At 42.7% G+C, this 19920-nt stretch overlaps 1 protein-coding gene across 2 annotated transcripts in view; it reads right to left on the bottom strand.

The window, feature by feature from the left end:
* Positions 1–19920, bottom strand: part of CDC45 (cell division cycle 45) — a 433910-nt gene that overhangs the window by 258504 nt on the left and 155486 nt on the right. For both annotated transcript variants that reach the window (XM_085633419.1, XM_085633420.1), the window contains one exon: positions 15264–15312. In XM_085633419.1, coding sequence (XP_085489545.1) covers positions 15264–15312 — 49 coding nt within the window. The remainder of the gene's footprint in view (positions 1–15263; positions 15313–19920) is intronic.

The following is a 19920-nucleotide window of genomic DNA, read 5'->3' as shown; positions in this document are numbered from 1 at the left end:
TAGAATTCCCTCTGTAATTTGACTTCCCTCTATATGATATGCCAGCTTGCTGTCTGTAGGACTGCTGTGGTTGTGAAGAGTATCGCTGTTGTCCTTGGTTGTAGGAGCGGTACTGGGAAGAGGACCCACGAAAGGAAGAGGAGGTGCCGCGGCCGCGCGCACCTCGAAAGGGCTGCTTCCTAAACTGAAGAGTGCCGAGGGAACGAGCCGTATCCGTGTCCTTTTTTATGGTTTGCAAAGCATCCTCCACATGCTGGCCGAATAATGACTCTCCGTCATACGGCATGTCCAGAATCTTAGCCTGGACCTCTTGCCGGAATGAGGTTGATTGAAGCCAACCTTGTCTTCTTAGGACAGCTGCTCCCGCCAATTGGCGGAAACCGGTGGATGCAATGTTGACAGAGCAGTCGATTTCGGATGACACCCTCTCACCCTCTTGCAGGATCTTTTGAGCTTCCGCTCTAGAATCTTCCGGTATAAGCTTGACCAAAGCAGCCATGTCCGACCACATTTGTCTATCGTAACGGCCGAGGATTGCCAAAGAATTCGCAGCCCGGACCGTTGTTGAAGCCATGGTTGAGAACTTCTTGCCAATGGCATCCAGGCGACGGCCGTCGCGATCCGGAGGCGCCGACATTGGAGATGATGGATTTTTGGAGCGGCGCTGTGCCGCTTGTGTAATTACTGAGTCCGGCTTAGGTTGAGACACTAAGCAGGCTGGGGAAGAATCTGGAGCTTTGTACTTTTTCTCCAGGCATGGAAGCACCGCCGGAATAGAATTAGGCGTTTTCATTAACTTTATACCTTCATTCCATATAAAGTCTATAATGGGCACAGCTCGTACTTGTTTGAGGCTGGGACTTGAAATCGTACAAGAAACAGTCCTCTTCCCTAACCACCATGGGAAGGTGAAAGCGTTGCGCTGCTCTTTCCATCAGCTGATGGAACCCTGTTATGTCGACAGGTGGCGAGTTGACTGGCGACCTTGGAGGTGATGCGGGCGAATTGATTTGGTAGTCATCCCAGTCCGCCATAGAGTCGTCCTCCGGAAGCTCACCCTCTTCCGTATCTAGATTATCCACATTAAAATCCGCTGCATTGGAAGGCAGTGCAGGTGTGGATGGTGTAGGTATCGTCAGCAATATAGGAGGAGGTGGAACCTCAGATGGCGCCTCACGTGGAGAACTTTGAGAGGATGCTGGAAAGCGACGATTATAATCTTCCAACACGTATTGGAGGTTGGAAATAAGCCGCAAAGGAAGCTGCACCGTAGGAACCGGAGCAGGGGAATGTTGCTCTTGTTCCTGATCGTAGTATTCATCCTCCTCAAAGTCTTGGCACTTAATATGGAGCTCAGAGGGACTATGAGCATCCCGAAAAGCAGACTGATCGTCCTCATCTGAATCAGAATTGTCCTCATCCCCCGAAGGAAATAGTTGACTGGGTGGTCGAGGCCCCGGTGGTAACATGACTGGATCTAGTACAGCCTTATGACGTAGCAGCAAGGAGCCGTCCACAGACCCCGGTGCTGGCGTTGACATTGGCACCAATGGCATTGTCGCAAAATTTGACACCACCGTCGTCGAGGCGATCGTCGACGAAGTAGTCGATGACGAAGCTGCCGTCGACGAGGAGGCTGCCGTCGACGAGGAGGCTGCCGTCGACGAGGAGGCTGCCGTCGACGAGGAGGCTGCCGTCGACGATGAAGACTTCCTCTTCTTATCCATCGTCGACTGAGCTGTAGACGTCTACGGAAGCGCCAGCTTCCCAGTCGTCGACGAAGAGGTGAGTGGTATCGTCGACGAGATAGTTTTAAGGGAAACACATACTACCGTCGACGGTGAAGACGTCGACGATGAAGGATATCTGCACGATACCGTCGTCACCGTCGTCGACGAGGCTGATAAAGTAGCCGATCTCGTCGACGGAGGGGCAGTCGACGGGCCCGTCGACGGTTTTGAACGTTTCTGACTGGAAACATGCACTGACGGAGTCAGATACGCCTGAGAGCTAAGTCTCGGGGGCGCTGGCATGGTAACAGAGACTTGGCCTGTAGACACTTCCTCAAGATGAAGTCTATTCTTTTTTTAGAAAAGGAGATGGCAAGTCCTGGACACTTCCACGCTTTGAGGAGACTCCTGTTTTGATAGAGGCTACACTCTCCACCTCAGAAAGGGGGTTATCGGTCTCCTTTAGTTTTTGAAGCCATAATAAAAGGCGACCTTCTCTATCTTTCAAAGTCTTTTGAGAGAAAGTTCTGCAGATCTTACAGTTGGCCACCTTATGATCAGGATAAAGACAATAAATAAATTTCTCATGGGGATCCTCAGAGAAAAGTCTTGACTTTCCGCAAGATGAACATGGACGGAAAAGAGATTTCTTACTTGTAGACATGATGAGACAAAAACCTCAAACCAGATCAAGAACTGAGCAGACCTCAGGGAGACTCCCTTCACACGACGTGCGGTAGAAAATCTGAGGGTCTGAGCCTCTGAGGAGAAGGTTCTAGAGGGTGCTAGCGCCTGATTGGCTGGAGTTTGGACTATAAAATGACAGTGATATGTCAGTAAAGTGATTCTTTTTCTCAATGCTTTCTTATGTCTCAATGCTATCCTATGGTATTTTTACTTGATATGTTATTTGAACTATATATATAAAGTTTATTTGGGTATGTATATACTCTTATGTGATAGATTATATATATATATATATATATATATATATATATATATATTCACTGAAAAAACCATAGGTTTCACACATGTTATAGTTAGCGGAAATTTTACTGATAAAAAAACCAATGAAATTCCCCCGTTATAGTTAGTGCAGGCAACTATAACTCACGCGACCGCAATCCTCTGCTGATGCTAATACTGTATTTAGACACTTATTTGCCCATGTCTTCTTCCATACATTTTTAGCTATACATATATTACAAATATTTTTTTTTCATAAAGACACATATGTCATCAGCAGAAGATTGTGGTCGCGTGAGTTATAGTTGCCTGCACTAACTATAACGGGGGAATTTCATTGGTTTTTTATCAGTAAAATTTCCGCTAACTATAACATGTGTGAAACCTATGGTTTTTTCAGTGAATTTGCAAGGTTTTTTAAATGCTAATTCCTAACTCTAACGTGTGTGAAACCTATGGTTTTTTCAGTGAATTTGTACGGTTTTTTAAATGCTAAGTTACTTTACGCCATTCGTGGCATGCGCACCCACTTAAGGCAGTTCGTTCCGTGCGCGTTCCGTGCGCGCACGGTGCGCTTCGCGCACCGTGCGCGCACAGTGAGCACGCGGTGCGCTTCGCGCACCGTGCGCCCACTTTACGCAGTTAGTGCCGTGCACGCACGGTGGGCACGCGGTGCGATGACAAAGCAAGAAAGCACGTCAACAAATCTGTTTCTGCTTTCCTCCGTGACTATGGTATGGGTGCCATTTACCACAACAACTTGCGTTATGACATGCAAGACATTTATAGAGGAGATGGTGTGCACTTCAATGATGAACAGAGTCTTCCTCTTGAACCTTAGACTCTGCATTGGTACTTACTTGTAGGTACCACTAAAAAATCATTTCATAAACACAACGGCTCTTTTTAGAGCTCCCTAATATCTAAACTCTTAAATCTGCTTTTCATTTTTTTTTTTTTTTTTTCTACCGTACGCTTACCGTAAGCTTACCGTACGCGTACCCCGTGATTTTTTTTAAAATCAATAAATGTTTTCTTTGTACTTTACAGTCCTTCTTTGACCCCCTCACAAATGTTAGGGGGTCTGTAACTCTCCTCATTGCCCCCTTTCCTTGTTTTCACTCTTTTTTTTCAGAGTGAAATACACAAAATGGCGGCCGCCGCTTCCTGGTTTCGGCCGATTCGAATGTTTACTAAGATCTAAGAGCCAATCAGAATCGCGCTCGCGCACGCCACCGTACGCTTACCGTAAGCGTACGGTAAGCGTACCGTAAGCGGGCTCAGATATATATATTGATTTAAAGGCTATTTTCTCAGAATCTACTGAACAGATTTACACCAAACCTACAAAAGGCACTTCCTTGACCTAGGGACTACCTCTCTGCCAAATTTTGAGTAATTCTGTTCAGCCGTTCGGGCTGTAGCTCGTTCTAAAGGTCCTATGGAAAAATGCATGGGAAAAACGCGTTTTGGGACCCCCCTTTTATCTCAGCCCCCGCTTGACGGATCCCCCCGAGACTTTCAGGGTAGGAGCGGAGCGTAGCGCCCCACCTATTTTGAGAAATTCGCGAGGATTCGTCGACCGGCGCCAAAGTTATTCAAAATAGAATGTTGAGGTTTTCCTATGGAAACGTGGTCCTAACTATAACTACCTACTGGCGACCGCCAGTAGGTAATATATATATATATATATATATATATATATATATATATATATTGTCCAAAACTTCTCCAAGTTAAAGAAAAGCAATCGACGCCGTGTCTGTGCTGAAAGTTATTTATTGCCAGCCGAAAAAGCTAGACGCGTTTCGCCTGTCCTGCAGGCTTGTTCACTAGCAGTTTGGTAAAGTTTTCAAAGGCAATTTAAAACAGTGAGTGACGATCAACGCACGTGATGGACTACAAGTATAGAAATAAACAGAAGACTCGTAGTTCACTAAACTGCAATAGATAAACAGTCCAGGCAAGTGCCACAAAATGTAAGACCAATTCATTACGGTCAGTCAAACATAGTATGAACTCATAAATTTGGAGTATTTGGTAACATTCATCAATTATAACACAATTATTAACCAAGTGCTCCTGTCATGAAACATTAAAAACCAAGTCACTATTTAGACTGGCAAGGTTAATGCATTACACGGGTGATTAGATCAAGTGATCAGTCGCACTGAATATAATTTCAGCCATTGTGTCAAAACATGATTTAGCAGATCAAATTAGAAATGACAGTAAATACGCGGTACCTGTGAAGTTACTGCCCAAGTGGGCTACTGCAAACATCAACAGAGAGTCAGTTACAGTTAATAGTAGCTGTTTTTAGTCCAAAGCAGTGACAAGATCGCACAATAAACAAAATACAGATAAAACCAAGTAGAAAAAGGACGGGAGGATTCTATAAATGCGTGTGTAAGTCTTCTTCCATATTAAGACCATGTGGTGTTTTGGTATTGAGTCTAATAATATAGCAGGACTCTAGTTTGCGGAGTTTCTTTTCCCGGTTTCCACCTCGGCTGCCAGATGGAACTGCATCAATTACATAATAGAGAAGACCTTCAGGGTCTTTGTTGTGACATCTGTCAAAATGCCGGGCCACGGGATAGCTTTTGTCCCCATTTTTAATGGCCCGTAGATGTTGCAACACCCTTTTATGCACAGGCAAAATCGTAGAGCCCACATATTTAAGGCCACAAGGGCACTGTAATATGTAGACCGCATAGTCAGTCTTACATGTGTAATGCCCCTTGATGTGTTGGATGGCTTTATGGGAAAAACCTGCTGGGAAACAAGTGGTGTTTTTTCCATACATACAGGCCTTACATTTATGGCATTTAATAAAACCATCCTTTCTTTGAAGCCAAGAGCCTGCTGGTTTCGTTTGATTGCTAGGTAACACATTGCTGACTAATGCTTGGTGCAAGGATCTGGCCTTTCTGAATGTAAATTGTGGTCTTCTTTGAACAATTTTACCCAACACTGGATCACTCCTGATAATGTGCCAATGCTTATTAAAAATTGTTCTCAATTTGTCCTGTTTGTTGTAAGTAGTGATGAACCTACACTGGTTAGTGTCTTTTGCTGAATTTTTTGCTAACTTTGTGTCTTTATTGAAAAGAATTTGTTCTCTCTTAATTTTTTAAATTTTAGTAACAGCTTGATTAAGACAGTTTTCCGAATAGCCTCTAGCTTGAAAACAAGATTTCCAACATGCAAGTTCTTTATTAAAATCATGTTGGCTGCTACAGTTACGCCTGGCTCTAAGACATTCCCCGTAGGGGATGCTGTTGACTAGTTTAGCCGGATGGAAACTAGATGCATGCAATAATGTATTACCATCCGTTGGCTTGCGGAACAATTTGGTGTGCAATTTACCCTCATTCACGTACAGTGTTAAATCTAAAAAGTTAATTTCAGAATCACTGATAGTGCTAGTGAGTTTCAGGTTCAAGTTATTGCATTGCAGCTCTCTGACAAAATCTTGCGCACTTTTCATAGTACCTTTCCAAATAATAAAAAGGTCGATGTAACGACTCCAGTGCATTACATTATTGTGCCATTCGGCATGCCAGCGCGTCTGGACCACCTGCTCCTCCCACCAGCCCATATGCAAATTAGCATAGCTGGGGGCAAAGCAGGTGCCCATCGCTGTTCCGCAAATTTGTTGGTACAATTCTCCATTAAACAGAAAAAAAAGCTTTCTAGACAGATGGTAATCATTTGGAGTAGCATTTGAGTGTGATGCCAATATTTTGCTGGACGGGTACCCAGAAAATGCTTGCATGCATTAATGCCATCTTTATGGCGAATACTGGTGTATAGTGTGGTGGCATCTATGGTAAGTAGTAGGAAATCAGGTTCCCACGGGATGTCATACACTTTGCGTAGGAAATCACTAGTGTCCAGGATAAACGATGGTAGTTGATTGGGTACGAACAGGTGTGTTGAGCAAAGATGAAATGTCTTTCCTGAAAATTGATTGCCCCGTCATTCCAGTTTTATACCTTATACCTAAGGTTCATAAAGATATGGTTAATCCCCCGGGTCGTCCTATTATCTCGGCTACAGGCAGTGCTTTTGAAAACACTTCCAAATTTGTTGATTCTTTTTTATGTCCTCTTGTTCAAGCACTACCATCGTTTATCCTGGACACTAGTGATTTCCTACGCAAAGTGTATGACATCCCGTGGGAACCTGATTTCCTACTACTTACCATAGATGCCACCACACTATACACCAGTATTCGCCATAAAGATGGCATTAATGCATGCAAGCTTTTTCTGGGTACCCGTCCAGCAAAATATTGGCATCACACTCAAATGCTACTCCAAATGATTACCATCTGTCTAGAAAGCTATTTTTTTCTGTTTAATGGAGAATTGTACCAACAAATTTGCGGAACAGCGATGGGCACCTGCTTTGCCCCCAGCTATGCTAATTTGCATATGGGCTGGTGGGAGGAGCAGGTGGTCCAGACGCGCTGGCATGCCGAATGGCACAATAATGTAATGCACTGGAGTCGTTACATCGACGACCTTTTTATTATTTGGAAAGGTACTATGAAAAGTGCGCAAGATTTTGTCAGAGAGCTGCAATGCAATAACTTGAACCTGAAACTCACTAGCACTATCAGTGATTCTGAAATTAACTTTTTAGATTTAACACTGTACGTGAATGAGGGTAAATTGCACACCAAATTGTTCCGCAAGCCAACGGATGGTAATACATTATTGCATGCATCTAGTTTCCATCCGGCTAAACTAGTCAACAGCATCCCCTACGGGGAATGTCTTAGAGCCAGGCGTAACTGTAGCAGCCAACATGATTTTAATAAAGAACTTGCATGTTGGAAATCTCGTTTTCAAGCTAGAGGCTATTCGGAAAACTGTCTTAATCAAGCTGTTACTAAAATTTAAAAAATTAAGAGAGAACAAATTCTTTTCAATAAAGACACAAAGTTAGCAAAAAATTCAGCAAAAGACACTAACCAGTGTAGGTTCATCACTACTTACAACAAACAGGACAAATTGAGAACAATTTTTAATAAGCATTGGCACATTATCAGGAGTGATCCAGTGTTGGGTAAAATTGTTCAAAGAAGACCACAATTTACATTCAGAAAGGCCAGATCCTTGCACCAAGCATTAGTCAGCAATGTGTTACCTAGCAATCAAACGAAACCAGCAGGCTCTTGGCTTCAAAGAAAGGATGGTTTTATTAAATGCCATAAATGTAAGGCCTGTATGTATGGAAAAAACACCACTTGTTTCCCAGCAGGTTTTTCCCATAAAGCCATCCAACACATCAAGGGGCATTACACATGTAAGACGGACTATGCGGTCTACATATTACAGTGCCCTTGTGGCCTTAAATATGTGGGCTCTACGATTTTGCCTGTGCATAAAAGGGTGTTGCAACATCTACGGGCCATTAAAAATGGGGACAAAAGCTATCCCGTGGCCCGGCATTTTGACAGATGTCACAACAAAGACCCTGAAGGTCTTCTCTATTATGTAATTGATGCAGTTCCACCTGGCAGCCGAGGTGGAAACCGGGAAAAGAAACTCCGCAAACTAGAGTCCTGCTATATTATTAGACTCAATACCAAAACACCACATGGTCTTAATATGGAAGAAGACTTACACACGCATTTATAGAATCCTCCCGTCCTTTTTCTACTTGGTTTTATCTGTATTTTGTTTATTGTGCGATCTTGTCACTGCTTTGGACTAAAAACAGCTACTATTAACTGTAACGGACTCTCTGTTGATGTTTGCAGTAGCCCACTTGGGCAGTAACTTCACAGGTACCGCGTATTTACTGTCATTTCTAATTTGATCTGCTAAATCATGTTTTGACACAATGGCTGAAATTATATTCAGTGCGACTGATCACTTGATCTAATCACCCGTGTAATGCATTAACCTTGCCAGTCTAAATAGTGACTTGGTTTTTAATGTTTCATGACAGGACCACTTGGTTAATAATTGTGTTATAATTGATGAATGTTACCAAATACTCCAAATTTATGAGTTCATACTATGTTTGACTGACCGTAATGAATTGGTCTTACATTTTGTGGCACTTGCCTGGACTGTTTATCTATTGCAGTTTAGTGAACTACGAGTCTTCTGTTTATTTCTATACTTGTAGTCCATCACGTGCGTTGATCGTCACTCACTGTTTTAAATTGCCTTTGAAAACTTTACCAAACTGCTAGTGAACAAGCCTGCAGGACAGGCGAAACGCGTCTAGCTTTTTCGGCTGGCAATAAATAACTTTCAGCACAGACACGGCGTCGATTGCTTTTCTTTAACTTGGAGAAGTTTTGGACAATATTCGTGACCGCGTTTGGGAGGTCTCTTCATCGACGCGCCCTTCGTTCTGGAGGCAACGGGTGTTCCCATCCATTTGTGGAATATATATATATATATATATATATATATATATATATATATATATATATATATATATATATATATATATATATATATATATATATATATCACTTTCCACTTCCTCAGTCCTCCGGGACACAATTGCGGCGGTGCACAAAACAGGGTCCAAGGAAATCCTGTTATCATAAAACGTCTCACCAAGTGTATCTCGTACACAGAGGCACTCCTCCCCAAAAACGACACAGCATATCCGAAATTCCTTTGCAAGATTTTAATGTGCTTCAAGCCAAGGTTTTACCCAACGCGTTTCGACGAACATATCGTCTTGGTCACGGTGACCAAGACGATATGTTCGTCGAAACGCGTTGGGTAAAACCTTGGCTTGAAGCACATTAAAATCTTGCAAAGGAATTTCGGATATGCTGTGTCGTTTTTGGGGAGGAGTGCCTCTGTGTACGAGATACACTTGGTGAGACGTTATATATATATATATATATATTCACTGAAAAAACCATAGGTTTCACACATGTTATAGTTAGCGGAAATTTTACTGATAAAAAACCAATGAAATTCCCCCGTTATAGTTAGTGCAGGCAACTATAACTCACGCGACCGCAATCCTCTGCTGATGCTAATACTGTATTTAGACACTTATTTGCCCATGTCTTCTTCCATACATTTTTAGCTATACATATATTACAAATATTTTTTTTTCATAAAGACACATATGTCATCAGCAGAAGATTGCGGTCGCGTGAGTTATAGTTGCCTGCACTAACTATAACGGGGGAATTTCATTGGTTTTTTATCAGTAAAATTTCCGCTAACTATAACATGTGTGAAACCTATGGTTTTTTCAGTGAATTTGCAAGGTTTTTTAAATGCTAATTCCTAACTATAACGTGTGTGAAACCTATGGTTTTTTCAGTGAATTTGTACGGTTTTTTAAATGCTAAGTTACTTTACGCCATTCGTGGCGTGCGCGCCCACTTAACGCAGTTCGTTCCGTGCGCGCACGGTGCGCTTCGCGCACCGTGCGCGCAGTGAGCACGCGGTGCGCTTCGCGCACCGCGCGCCCACTTTACGCAGTTAGTGCCGTGCACGCACGGTGGGCACGCGGTGCGATGACAAAGCAAGAAAGCACGTCAACAAATCTGTTTCTGTTCTGCTTTCCTCCGTGACTATGGTATGGGTGCCATTTACCACAACAACTTGCGTTATGACATGCAAGACATTTATAGAGGAGATGGTGTGCACTTCAATGATGAAGGGAACAGAGTCTTCCTCTTGAACCTTAGACTCTGCATCGGTACTTACTTGTAGGTACCACTAAAAAATCATTTCATAAACACAACGGCTCTTTTTAGAGCCCCCTAATATCTAAACACTTAAATCTGATTTTCATTTTTTTTTTTTTTTTTCTACCGTACGCTTACCGTAAGCTTACCGTACGCGTACCCCGTGATTTTTTTTAAAATCAATAAATGTTTTCTTTGTACTTTACAGTCCTTCTTTGACCCCCTCACAAATGTAAGGGGGTCTGTAACTCTCCTCATTGCCCCCTTTTCTTGTTTTCACTCTTTTTTTTCTGAGTGAAATACACAAAATGGCGGCCGCCGCTTCCTGGTTTCGGCCGATTCGAATGTTTACTAAGATCTAAGAGCCAATCAGAATCGCGCTCGCGCACGCCACCGTACGCTTACGGTAAGCGTACGGTAAGCGTACCGTAAGCGGGCTCAGATATATATATTGATTTAAAGGCTATTTTCTCAGAATCTACTGAACAGATTTACACCAAACCTACAAAAGGCACTTCCTAGACCTAGGGACTACCTCTCTGCCAAATTTCGAGTAATTCTGTTCAGCCGTTCGGGCTGTAGCTCGTTCTAAAGGTCCTATGGAAAAATGCATGGGGAAAACGCGTTTTGGGACCCCCTTTTTATCTCAGCCCCCGCTTGACGGATCCCCCCGAGACTTTCAGGGTAGGAGCGGAGCGTAGCGCCCCACCTATTTTGAGAAATTCGCGAGGATTCATCGACCGGCGCCAAAGTTATTCAAAATAGAATGTTGAGGTTTTCCTATGGAAAAGGGGTCCTAACTATAACTACCTACTGGCGACCGCCAGTAGGTTATATATATATATATATATATATATATATATATATATATATATATATATATATATATATATATATATATATATATATATATATATACACATATACACACACATTTACACATGATACTTATTGCTTTTTATATACCGTGGGACTCAAGCATGTGAATCTATGAAAGACACCCCAAATACTGGAGATTAATTCTTACTCTACCCACGTCAGATTCGCACAATTAGACAGAGCAGTCAATCTTTCTTTCCTGGGCCCTTTTCATTGGAACAAACATTCGCCTGACATTAGCAGTTGCCCCGATTTTGTCCACTTCAAGAAGCTACTTGAAACCTGGCTTTTCTATCATATTTCTTCTTTTCCATTCTCATCTTGGGCCTGTGCTGCAGCTCCGAGATACCCCTGCGGGGTGGATTTGTGGCGCTATATTATGTTTGAATAACATAACATCGACCCGCAGTCTCTGCAGGTTTTGGAGTCCTGTCTCGACCCCCAGACACCACGAGCAAATCTGGTGGTAACCGGTCGCAGACATTTGTTTGTGACAGTCCCTACACGGCCTAAAATCTGTCCTCTTAGGGGAAAGACATCCCTTGAACACTGTTGAAAAACTTTGGGAAGGGGAACGGGGTGGGAGGAAATCGCAAAAAGCAGGTTCTGAGAGACTCTAGCTCCAGAACCGCATCTAGAGGAACCACAATGCGCACGTGGGAGCGAAGCCACTATAGGCCCAGGACATCACTTCTGGAGCAGCACTGAGTTTGTGCCAAGTCGCATGGTACCACCTTCCAGCACACAGGCACTATGAAAAAAGTTACCAGAGCCAGTCCGACTCCTGGAGAATATTAAAAAATGTGTGGAATCTGTGGCTAAAAGTCTCTATCAGAAATAAACCTTTCATCTGTACTCAAAGAAACGCTTTCCTGTTTTTTCCAGGACAACAGATTTAAGAGTTTCTGCTTCTATCTTCATTCATTGCAGTTAGTCTGCGTTTGGACCAAAGTGGAAGGAACTGGGAAAAACAAGGCCAATAATTTTTGTTTGCTCTTTAGTAGTGTTAACCACAAAGCTGGTCTCATGCTAAGTCCATGGCAGATCTGCCAAATCTTTTGCCACTTCAATGGTCTGATCTGAAAACAATGCCCCATCCTTTAGGATCTCCGACGAATCTTCTCTATCTCGCCTAGGCAGATAAGCATCCTTGTGAGTCCTATAGCTCTCTATTTTAACTGCCCAAAAAGGCTGCAGAACTAGCAACTATCAGCAAAGGCCAAGTAGTGCAGACTTAACCTTCCCACTGCATGCATCCACCCGATTTCATTTACCTAGGAAGCAGTAAAGGTAGAATCAGACACACTGTGGGAAGACTTCGCTGCTAAAAAAAAAAAAGGAAAAAAAAAAGTCAGGGGGAGGAGTCTCTTTCAAGAAAAGAGAATCTCAATCAGGAGGTGTGTAATTCTTTTCCTGTGTACCCATGGGCTTGATGGAGGTCGAAGTCAAAAGTGTGTGCACGATTGGGTCCCTAAATCCTGGTAGCACAGAGCTACCATGTGCAAAACCGGAAATTTAAGAAGCAAAGTTTTAAAGATCATGGAGGCTTCATAAACTAGAGCAGATCTCTGTATCAAGCTTCTTTGAAGGCCGACCTTATGAAGGCAACAACGCAGTCTACTGGTGAAATTTAGTGAGGTGGAAATTCCGGGGCTCTGACAGTCAGGGCGCTCATGTTTGATGAAGAGGAACGTCGTCTTGTATGAGTATGTGACCTGGATCGTCATGATGACAAAGATTCCCTTTTCCCTATTAAGGCGAGTGACTATGTAATTATTTTTTCCAGTTCATAGTTTGAAGAATGTTGGAGAGAGAGCTTTCTTCTCGCCTCATCTCTATAGAGAAGAGCAAAGTGTTGGTGAAACCTGATGGACCTTAGGTGCAGGAGCCAAAGTACGTCAAAGTAGATTAACCATGGAGGCATTGGGTATAATGAGTCACCCTCTATTGTTGAGGCGAGAGCTGCAACTTCTGAGAAGGAGCCATTATGACAGAATCTCTAATTTATGTTCTACTCACTAGAGCTGGATTCTGCAACACTTAGCGTTAAAAAGAAATTGACAGAAGCCAGAAAATTGGAAGATACCCTCAAAAAATGAATATCTCGAATACAGGGAAAACATGACACCGAACGGAGTGCAAATATCATCACTTGAGGGCTTTTGGGCTAGGGAAGTGTGGACTGCCTCCCAGTCCTAGAATTGCCTGAATGGAAACTCTATGCATATCTCTACCTTCATGATGGGAGTGTGAATCCAGAAGAGAGATGACATGCCTACCGTGCGCGCTCTCCCCAGAACTTATTTTCCCCACACAAGCCAGTATGGTGGTGCTAGAGATGGAGGTAAGAATTAACAATGCAGGAGGAAAAAACTGTAAAATAACTTGTGTCAGGAAGATGAAGGGGACACTATAAAACAGAATAAAGAAACATAACACTTGAAGATTTTCAGCTAAAATAAGCCTTAAAAGGCAGCAGTATTAGGGATCCTTCCACTGTGATCTGGAAAAACAAACGGACACCCAGACCTGCACTGTATGATGGAATGGCTGCCTGCCATGGAATTTATTAAAGGTGCAGTGTCAAATCAGCACAGTGTGTACAAATTTCTTATTACGTGGGGTTTAAAAAAGGCTTTATCCCGGTTGTTTCACCCAAATACACTGCAATTTTATTTTGGCTGACTGGAATTATAAGAATAAAAAAAAGGATACATTGAAAATGCTGCCTCTTATAAGGTCTATAAGAGGCAGCATTTTCAATGTATTCTTTGTATGTATGTCTGTCTTTAGGTACATATTCATTTTTAGAAATGGTATTCTGGGAACCCCATACGTGTATGAAGATATTCTACATCTAAATCTTTATCAGTCAATCTGATCACGTCCATTAGGCAACACACGCCGAATTTATTCGGGTAAATATGATTTTCTGATACCAACCATGCGGTGGGAGAAAATTACAAAACGTGAACGCAAAGTGGGCTAACTAAGATATATACACCTCCCAAATTTAAGTAATTAAGATCAACATGCCAAGCCCTCTGAAAATTGGCAGTGAACAAGATCGGTAGAGAGGGTCAGTGGGCCTCCCCTTTAGGAGGAGGAAACGTCTTTTCACAAGTAGAAGGAGAGCCAACCTCCTTTCTCGGTCCGTAAGTGTTCTGGAAGCAAAGGTTTTGCAGATCTCGCAGCGAGACACTTTATAATTAGAATAAAGACAAATACACTGTTCATGTGAGGTCATCCTCTTTTGTCTGCAGTAAGAGGGACTTAAAAAGGTTCCTTCTCTTTTTCAGTCTTAGTGCCAGTTGGTAACAGGCAGCAGTCTTAATTGGCCAATGGGTGGTGGGGGTGAATTTATTAAATCCGCTAAAAACCACATTTTGTATTAAACTGAAGCTTGGATTGGTTGAAGAAGCTCTGTTCAGGGCAGCTTTAAGGTCCAGTGAGTGTACTCAAGCCCAGAGACTCCGGTCATATGTGGAGGTTCCTGTCCGACGTCTTTTCAAGCTACCAAGCAGGACTTTTCTTTGTCAATCTTATTTTCCTACTCACTCTTGTAACAAAGGTGGCCGACATAAGACAATGTCAGAGAAGTTGGGGAATTATTACTTCTACTAGTGAACAAAATCTGATTCTGTAAACAGATAGTTTTATTAATGACCATATCCAACCTAGACACATCGATAACCATGTTGACAGCCCGTATCACGGGATACAAAATTAACTGTATTTTACGTTAGTTTTTGTCCTTGAACAAGGTTAGTAAAAGGGTTCTTTGGAGTGCTAGCCACTCACCCAAGTTCCCAGGAACCTCCACAACTTGGTATGCTAGTGGATCAAGGTCTCCTGAGCAGGCCCGCTAAAGGCTTCCCAAAATGGTTTAAGGTATGGCTTTTGCTCAAAGAGCAGGGACTAGAAAGTAAAGGCGGCTAAGGCCCTTAACTTATGTTGTTGGAATTATTATGTATGAAGGAGAATGGTATACTCACAGAAGTACCATGATATTCATACTGCTCATAGTCGAAGAGAATTTCTTGCCTGTTGACAAAGAACAAGTTAATTTTCATTCAGAGGCACAAGGTAAAGTAGACTTGCTTCGGTAAAGCTCTCCAACCAGTACAAAGATGGTTAATTCATGTGCGAGAATCAATGAACAACATTTTTATCAATGTTCTGTGTAGAAATTTGGACTTCATAATGGTTCAAGGCTCCTTGAAAAAGCATATAGAATTGTAGAACCAAAAGTATTTCAATGCATACATTTTGTACATCAGCAGCTGACAGATTGTTTCCCAAATAAGGAAACCAAAGCAAAAACCTTTATGGTCCTGTGATTTTTTTCCATGCATATCTAAATTATTATGTTCTGCATCACAAAATTGTTCCCATTTAAACTACATTACTTCAATTCATGCAAGATTATTAAGCCAATGACCCATCAAACAAGAACGTTTTATTTTACAGTTGTGTACAACTTGGTCAAGTTACAGAAGGCTGTTGCAGCACTAAACGGGAAATGCAATACGTGGTCAATTGTGCACAAAGAAAGGGAATCGATCTGAGTGAAAACACTGCAGCTCTAATAGAGGAAATTATCAATTTCTAGTATGGGAAATGTACTAAGCATAATGTATAGGAAAACAACTTTAAAAAAAAATTCAGTTAGTATATGGAAAGGAAAATAAAGCAGAGAGGGGTGCGGGCAGGAGAAGACAATGGAGTTGGCAAGGGTTAGGCAGTGGTATGGATGTTAATCATCACTGTAAGCAACAACAATGTGAAGAAGGTGGTGAAGAGCTTATGGTAGCTTATATGTAGGCTTAAAATTATGCTGCAAGCATTCACATGAGAACTGCAAAGAATGGACTGAAATACTCCAAGCGGAGGAAACTAAGGAGCAGGGAGAAGAAAAAAACACCTACACTGAAGGTGGGATGCATACAAAGGGAAAATAAGGGTGGGCAAACACCAGCAGTTACGCTTTAAGCATACAAGCAGGACAGGTGGGGTGCAGAAGCAGTGGCTGGATGAGAACTGGCAGTTAAACCATCCATAAAGTGAACGTTGGGTGACCATGTGGCCATTGCAGTACATACGTAGGAAATTCAATGGAAAGACTGCGAAAAAGCCCAAAAGTAGTAAATGGGGCATAGTAAGGAAAGCCATGGTGATGCTTGGAAGAGTGTAGTTGAGGGAAGGCTAGGTGAATGAAAGAAGGTCATCCATGTGCATTTCGGAGGCTACACTAAATGTACAAAGAAAACAATTTGGTGCAAAGGAGCAAGGCATCGTTTGCAGTTACTCAAACCATTTGATCAGAGAGAGGGAGGGAGGAAATGTCATCTGGAATATGTAACAAGGACAGGTGATAGCAAGGAGTAGGACATAGTGCTCTGAAAGTTTTGTACTCTTAAGTTAAAACATTAGTGGCCCCATCACCCTCCCTTGAGCTGTTCCCAATTCCAGAATATTAAATAACTTTCTATCATGATTATCACCATGTCGCAGGGATAATTTGCGGACTACCCAAGATATGTTAAATGCTTTCCTTACTGAAATAAGAAGATCACTGACAATGAAACGACAAAACCACCTTGTACTTTTGAACGCCCCTTTTCAGACATCCAAAACATTCTAACTAATCACCTGGAAGAAAAGTAACTAGCAATCCTAGTTCTCCTTCAAGGCAGTCTTCACTGAATTGTTAAAAACTGTTCCGCCCGGGTGAGAAATCACAGAACACTACAAAAAGAAATTTATTTCAAAAGCTAAACTAAACAAATTTTTTTTTTAGTTTTTTTTTTTTTAAGAGTATTAAATATCAAGTATTTTACGAAAGGTAAAACCAAAAATGTGAAAAATCAAGCAGGTGGGCAGCTCAGCCATAGGGGAAAAACTGTACTGATTCCTGCATGCCTCACTGTCCCAGGTTGCAATACAATCTGGAAGTCAGTTTAGACAACTTGGTACTGATCTTCTGCCTAAACTCAGTTTGGGATACAGGAAATCAAAATTAATCACTTTGAATGTGTACTCACTATCAGCAAAGTGCCCCATCGAATTCTCAATAAAGGGATCTTTTCTTTGTAAGTTAATGTCATGATTTACAAAATGTTGTAAGACAACCTTTTTTGAAATGAGAAATCACAGAAAATACGGGAGATTGCAATACCCACTGAAATAAGAGTCTGCTTCATTTCCTAAAGTGAGTGGTACCTACTTTGAGTCAATCCTGTCAGTTCATGGGCTGCCATTTCATCACAGTTCATTTTTTAAACTGATTATGCAGCTAACTGCTGATAGCAGCATAGATTATGAGGCTGAGGGAGATACCATGAATTTTCGCCTTTAGACAAAGGACTAGCACAAGATTTAGAATGTTGAATTAGATTTCACAACAGTACCTCACCATAAGCAGGAGATTGTTTTGCAATTAAGGTTTGAGAGATGTTTCATCCACCCTAATCCAATTTTTATGGGTTAAAAAAGTATCTACGACCGATAACTAGCTCTACAAAACTATCAACTAATGAGACAGCTTTCCCCTCAGGTAGCATAGACCTTTAGACTACTAATTTCCTGATAGCACAGGATTACATATTCCACAATTCATTTACAAATTAGTGGCTTACTTAACACTTTTTCCAAACATAGGAAACGCAATATTGCAAAGCTTGTTTGAAGTATTTTGTAAATAATACTACAGACCTCTTTTTCCATCAATCATGTTTAAGGTCTGTTCTCAAATAAAAAAAAAAGAAGACGATGCCCTTTGCACCTACTCTCAAGTAGTGCGACCCTCATGGCAGCTATGTGGCCCTATCGGGCTCGTGGGAGGGCCATGCCTTGAATTTCTGCTCTCTCTATGTGCCGCTGTAGCTCCAGGCCACGGTCCTCCCGAAAATTAGTGCCCTTCTACTAGACCTGCCCACTGGGGTTCTTCTGCTGGGAGGAGACATGAACACAATGATGGATACCAACCTTGACAGACTAAGCACTGCACGGGGCGAGCAGATGGCGAGGCTCTCCCAGCCTTTGTATCTAGAAAAGGGTTTGATTGACCTTTGGAGAACTCACAAGCAATACACTTATTCAGCACCACATGGCTCATTTTCACAACTTGACTACTTTTTCCACACATCACGCCCATGAGGGAGATTTTTGGGAGGTTAAGCACTATGCACAAGGGATTTCTTAACTCCCCAATGGGGGTCCAATTCTGGGTTCCCAGATTTGACACATCCACCTTCCTTAGACTAGATCCCTGGAGGTTGCGGGATGGCAAGGTCATGGACAAGCTGCATTCAGTGACTGACTTACTTTCAGGAGAACCAGGGGATGGTAGAGTCACCCTATACGTTATGGGAGGCCTTTAAGTCATTCATTCGGGGGAAGGCCCAGGCACTGTTGGGGGGAGGAAGAGGGACAAGGCGGTAGAATGTAGGGCGACTAAGCAGGAAAATCTCACTCTAGAGGCTAGAGCGGCAGAGGACGGCGGGGTGGATTTACGCTAGACTACTACTGTGGCAGCAGGACTTAAGGGTACTGGCGAAGGATGTGGCACGGGCGCATGCACAGACCATTCAGCGCCACTTGTATTATGTTGGGGACAAAGCCTCCAAACTACTGGCCTGGCTAGAGAGGAGAGAAACGGACCGGTACTGTGTGGTGAGTGTCCGCGAAAAGGTGGGAGTCCTGCACACAGAAACCGAGGCGACAACAGAAGTGTTTGCATCTTACTACGAGAAGCTTTACTCACCCACGAGCACCAGAACAGGGGTGGACTGCATGGAGTTCTTGCAAAACTTCCCTCTTCAGGCACTAACACCGGAGGCAGCAGAGACACTGGAAGAGGACTTCACGAGTGATGAACTTGTGACGGCCCTCAGATCCCTGCAATCAGGGAAGGCAATGGGAACTCATAGGACTCCCTGTGGAATTGTAGAAGTGTATTGTGAGAAGTTGGCCTGGCATATGCGGTCCACTAGTTATAGTGGGCACCTTGCACTAGTCCAAACGACCCTTATTGATGATTAGGTTAAAGACAACGTTAATTGAAAGCTATCCTAGTGGTAGCTATGGAGAACAGCCTTCAGGCTAAGTCTCGAAGGAATGTAAAGCAGCTTGGTTTACCAGATTATAACCTCCTGAATGACCAAATGAAAGGACGGACCACACAAGGTATATATACAATATATGTATTTATTACTAAACACTCTCTACTAACCTCTTTATGAGATTAGAGAACAAGATACACTATATTAAAGCATTAGAATTACAGTAAATAGCATAATACACAGTGGGCTCCAGGGGGAGACCAAACCCTATTTTTTTTGTTGAAACACTTTATTGTTTTCATAGCAACAGCTCAGTACAAACCCCGCTTCCTCCATGGGCAAAGAATGTTTTACACATACAGAGATACCAGCCAATAGCCGGGAGAATGAGCTTCCAGCCCATACAGGCCCTCCCCCATGTCAGTGTGCCTCCTGTCTTTCGCCTCACTCCTGATGTGCCCCCTCCCTGCCATAAATCAGACATGGGTGCCCGCCCTCCACTAGAGAACCATGGCTTTCCCTCACGCTTAGCCACACCCTAGTTTCCAGCGCTCCCTACTACTCCCTTCCTACTCCCCATTCACCACCT

Source organism: Triturus cristatus, chromosome 11 (genome assembly GCF_964204655.1).
Source record: "Triturus cristatus chromosome 11, aTriCri1.1, whole genome shotgun sequence".
In the NCBI taxonomy this organism is placed as follows: Eukaryota; Metazoa; Chordata; class Amphibia; order Caudata; family Salamandridae; genus Triturus; species Triturus cristatus.
This window is presented reverse-complemented; position numbering and strand designations above follow the sequence as displayed.